Raw genomic sequence first — 4,603 nt, 5'->3', positions numbered from 1 at the left:
TTATAACATAGGCTATGCTTAGGTCTGCAAAGTAGACCTAGACTAGTAGTTTATTTCATACAGTCAAAGATTTCACTTAGTTCTTAAGGGCTGAATTCTTGTTTAGAATGCAAAGTTAGCCTTGGATTTGTATTTAAAAAGTTCAGTCTACATGCCTACCTATATTTCCTAATTTTATATGGTGTAATAGCATAGAGTATATTACACATTAATTCACTTTTTTTTTTTTTTCTTGTTATTCCTCTCCATATAGATGATCAACGCCTTATACTTCAGCCCCTGTACAACAGTAAATTTAGTGTCTGACATCAGACTTCATGTGATTTCTTAGTCTAGGTATATATTTAGATTTTTAACACTACCTTGCTTTGAATTAGGTTGTGGCTAGTAAGAGATATTACTTTAATATTCATGCTTGATCACATTTTCAAGTCATTCCGACCCCTAGATTCTCTGACCTTCAGTGACTCCGGCCCCCTACCCTACTTTGAAAAAACAGGTTTAGAAAGTAATACATATTTACCAACAAATTAATTTTCTTAAAAAAATTTGCAATGCAGGCTAGGCTAACTTAATGGTAGGCTACACAACGGTATTTGATATTATATTGTTAAACAGCCAATTTGTTTTATTGTTGTAATATTATTAGCATAGTATCAAGCTTAATATTTTAGCTAGTTATTACGAACCATGCTTATTTTATTTCTTTATATATATGTAAGTGTTTACTTTTGGTAAGTACTCATAATGCGTACCTGATATTGACTGGGAAAAATTGGATTATTTTGGCCTATTCTGGATTTCATTATCTTCTGGGTTACCAGCTCCACCCCCACTTACCCAATTAGTCCAAAAGATTGAGAGTTTACTGTATTATGGAAAATATGCATAAATATTTGGTACTTTTTTCCCATCATTTGAGGTCAATTGCTTACCCTCACAATGTCTTGATCGATGGATTTTTTTGCAGAGGGAACAATTCTTCACTATGGGTAAGGATGGCAACAATAATTCAAGATCTGATTCTGACATTGAGCAGCCACCTAGGAAGATAAAGAAATCTTACGACCAAAACAGAAAATATTTGGAGTGTTGGGAGAAAGAATTCCCATGGCTGACTAGTGTGAAATCTGCAGGTAAGGTGGTTGCCTTCTGTAAATTATGTCGCAAGAATCTGCAGACTCATCGGGGAACACTGCTTAAACATGAACAAGGAATGCAACACAAAAACACTGCAAATTCCATGGCAATATCCAGAACAATAAATTTTCCCAAAAAATCTAAAGTAACAGATGACCTAAAACGAGCAGAACTCGAGTTGGCCCTTATCACCTGCTGCCACTGTTCCATTCGTACAACTGATCATATGGGCGAAATCATAAAAAGAAACGGTAAAGGTTCTGTTCTAGAGCATCTCCGCCTACATCGCACAAAATGTACACACATTATTACCTCGGTGATATCCCCATCATTTAAAGCAGAGTTAAAAAAGGGTGTTCAGGGAAAAAAATTCTCTTTGTTGGTTGATGAGACTACAGATATATCAGTAGAAAAACTACTTGCAATATGCATTAGGTACTTTGATGAGGATTGTGGGAAAATTTTGACTGCTTTTTTAGGGCTATATCCAATAGTTCATGCAACAGGTGAGGCCCTTTTCAAAGCTGTTAAGGACAGTATGACTGAATATAATATTTGTCTGTCAGATTGCATTGGTATTGCATGTGATGGAGCTTCTGTAATGGTTGGGGAGTACAACAGTGTTTGGTCAAGGATCAAAGAAGTTTCCCCCAACTGCATCCTAAATAAATGCGTGTGCCACTCTTTGGCACTGTGTGTGCAAAAATCCTTTGAGAAATTGCCTGCAAATCTTGGATTTTTGCTAGCAGATATTCCAGGATGGTTCTCAAATAGTACTGTTAGAAGACAAGCATACAAGACGTTGTTTGAAAGCATGCATGAACCCGAAGAGGAGGAAGAGGAAGTTAGTAAAAGCATTAAGAACACACACATGCCATTTTTAAAAACATCAAGTACCAGGTGGTTGGTAAGAGGTCGTGTCATAAAGAGATTAATTGAGAACTGGAATGAACTAAGGTGTTATTTCAGTATTGCAATGCAGGAGGGAACTCAGGATGTAAGATATCGAGCAAGGATACTCCATGAAATGCTTTGTGATGAAATAAATTATCTTTATTTGATTTTCCTTTCTCCAATTGTATCAGAGTTTGAGAAGATTAATGCATTCTTCCAGTCAACAAATTCAGATCCTGAAATGATGACAAAGGAACTGGATCTTCACTACAGAGGACTGAAAACAAGAGTTTTTACCAAAAATGGTGATAAACTCTCTGTCTCAATGAGTGATTTAGGAGCTCTTTTCAATAATGAGTTAAACCGTTGTTCAAGAGAAAACAAAAATCCAAATTTTGTTTCTGCTGTTGTCAGCCTTAAACAGCGGTGCCAAGATTTTCTTGTAGACGTGATTAGAGAAGTGGAGAAGCGTATACCAAAAAACAAGGCAATTTTCCAGGGAATCAGTGCACTTCACCCATCAAAAGTGTTGTCTCAGACTGCTAGGACTCCATTTTCACAGCTGCCTCTGCAGCATCTGCTGAAAGAGGATCTAAATATTTATGAGGAGCAATATAGGAAAATAATTTGCCACATGTGGAGTGAAGACGGTGTGTTCGAGAATGGTATCCCAGACAATTCTATAGCATTTTGGTCTGGGATCTTCAAATATGAAAATGGACTTGGAGCAAAGCCCTACAGAAAACTTGCACTGTATGCCCTAGCATGCCTCTCATGTCCTGTCTCAAATGCAGTTGTGGAGAGAGTTTTTAGTCAAGTAACATGTGTAAAAACAAAATATAGAAATAAAATGTCTTTGGAATTGCTAGATAGCATTGTCCGGATACGTACACACCTCATGATTAAGGATACAAATTGTGTAAAGTTTAATATAACAGATGATATGATCAAGAGGTTTACCTGTGATATGTATAATGCTATGACAAAGAAGTAGGTTGTATAAATTGCAGTGTACAACCAAAATCATCATTTGATAATTAGGCTTTAAATAGTAATGTCTGTGATCTGTACATTTTTAACCCTCTTTCCCAAATATACATGTGAACTATGCAATATACTCTTGTGATGTAATGTTTTAAGAATAGACAGTAACTTAGGTTGTATGAACTGCAATGTACAAACTAAACAGTGATGCATTAGGCTTTAAGGAGCATGATTCTGTGATTTGTAAAGAATTAAGCCTAATTTAGTTTCAAAGATTTGTGTAAACTATACTGTGTACAAGCAGAAATTTCAGTTCTATAATCTGCAATATAGAAACCTGAGTGATATAGTAGCCTTTGAATATCATATTTGTGTGATCTATTCATATAATGTAGCTGCAATACTTTTCCTCAATTGTTTGTGAACAATGCAGAAATACTATATAGTACATTTGGTTGCATGAGCTGCAATATACAGTACAATCCAAATAATATTTTATTGAGATTCGAGTAGCTTGACCTTCTAAACATACACTGTCCAAAATTTAATGGTGTTGTAGGAACAGTAATGAATAAAATATGCAGTGGTACTTTAGGCTTCAAGTATTGATTATATGGTTTGTACAGAATTAAGCTTAGTTTATCCCCTAATATTTATGTAAACTATGCTATGAACAAGTTTTGATATGTAATCAAATACAGAGTTTTCAGTTCTATGATCTGCAATATAGAAATCAGAGATATACGTATATTAGCTTTAAATACCATATTTGTGTGATCTGTGCAATACTTCTCCCCAGTTGTTTGTGAACATTGCAAAAATACTGTATAATATTTATAACAAAACTATATAGGACACTACATTGCATGAACTGCAATATACAGTGCAATCCAAATAGTGATTTATTGAGATTTGAGCAGCTGAACCTGCTAAGTTTGAGCAGCTGAACCTGCTAAGTTGCTAACCATGTACCTACTATCCAAAATTTAATGTTGTGTGATTATTTATTACGAGGAATTAAAATTTTCAGTGAATGATAAATAAAAAAAATACATATAGTGTGTGTATTATATTTTCCTTTTTATTCAAGTATATAATAAATCTGGTGAAATTTCGGGAAATCTGGTGAAAATTTTTTAGCTGTCTGGTTCCGGAAGGATGTGGGGATCTGGCAACACTGACAGTCAGTCATTAAGGAGTCTGTCGCCCTACCAAGAACATGGAAGGAAGTCCTCGTTCCCGCATTAGCCTTCATCCCCAGGCTCGAGAAATAGTTTATAGGATCGTGAAGTACTTTGACAAAGAAAAGGCAAACCATGGACCCGTTATGGATGTTAGAAAAACACTGAAACGCGCCTCGGAAGCAACAATGATACCGGAGAGGACAATCAGCAGGATTTGCAAAGAAGGAAAAGTAACGGGAGAGAGATACGGTAAACCAATTTTCGTTGAACAGAAGAAGCAACAACCAAGAACCGTGACAAATTTAGATGATTTTGACAAGAGCGTTTTGCGTAGAACAGTTTTAGACTTTTATGCAAGGAAGGAAGTTCCAACGCTTGACTCAATAACAGCTGAATTAAAA

At 35.5% G+C, this 4,603-nt stretch overlaps 1 protein-coding gene across 1 annotated transcript; it reads left to right on the top strand.

Moving 5' to 3' along the window:
* The first annotated feature begins 988 nt into the window (after window positions 1-988).
* Window positions 989-3,028, top strand: LOC137650068 (SCAN domain-containing protein 3-like). Its single transcript, XM_068383166.1, has one exon. The coding sequence runs from the start codon at window positions 989-991 to the stop codon at window positions 3,026-3,028; it is 2,040 nt and encodes a 679-aa protein (XP_068239267.1).
* Window positions 3,029-4,603: the final 1,575 nt, after the last annotated feature.

Source organism: Palaemon carinicauda, chromosome 1 (assembly GCF_036898095.1).
Source record: "Palaemon carinicauda isolate YSFRI2023 chromosome 1, ASM3689809v2, whole genome shotgun sequence".
NCBI classification, from domain to species: Eukaryota; Metazoa; Arthropoda; class Malacostraca; order Decapoda; family Palaemonidae; genus Palaemon; species Palaemon carinicauda.
Note: the sequence above shows the minus strand (reverse complement) of the source record. Positions and strands in the feature narration are given on the sequence as shown.

Coding starts and splice junctions, on each gene's coding strand:
- LOC137650068 (XM_068383166.1), top strand. CDS start 989: ATGGGTAAGGATGGCAACAATAATTCAAGATCTGATTCTGACATTGAG.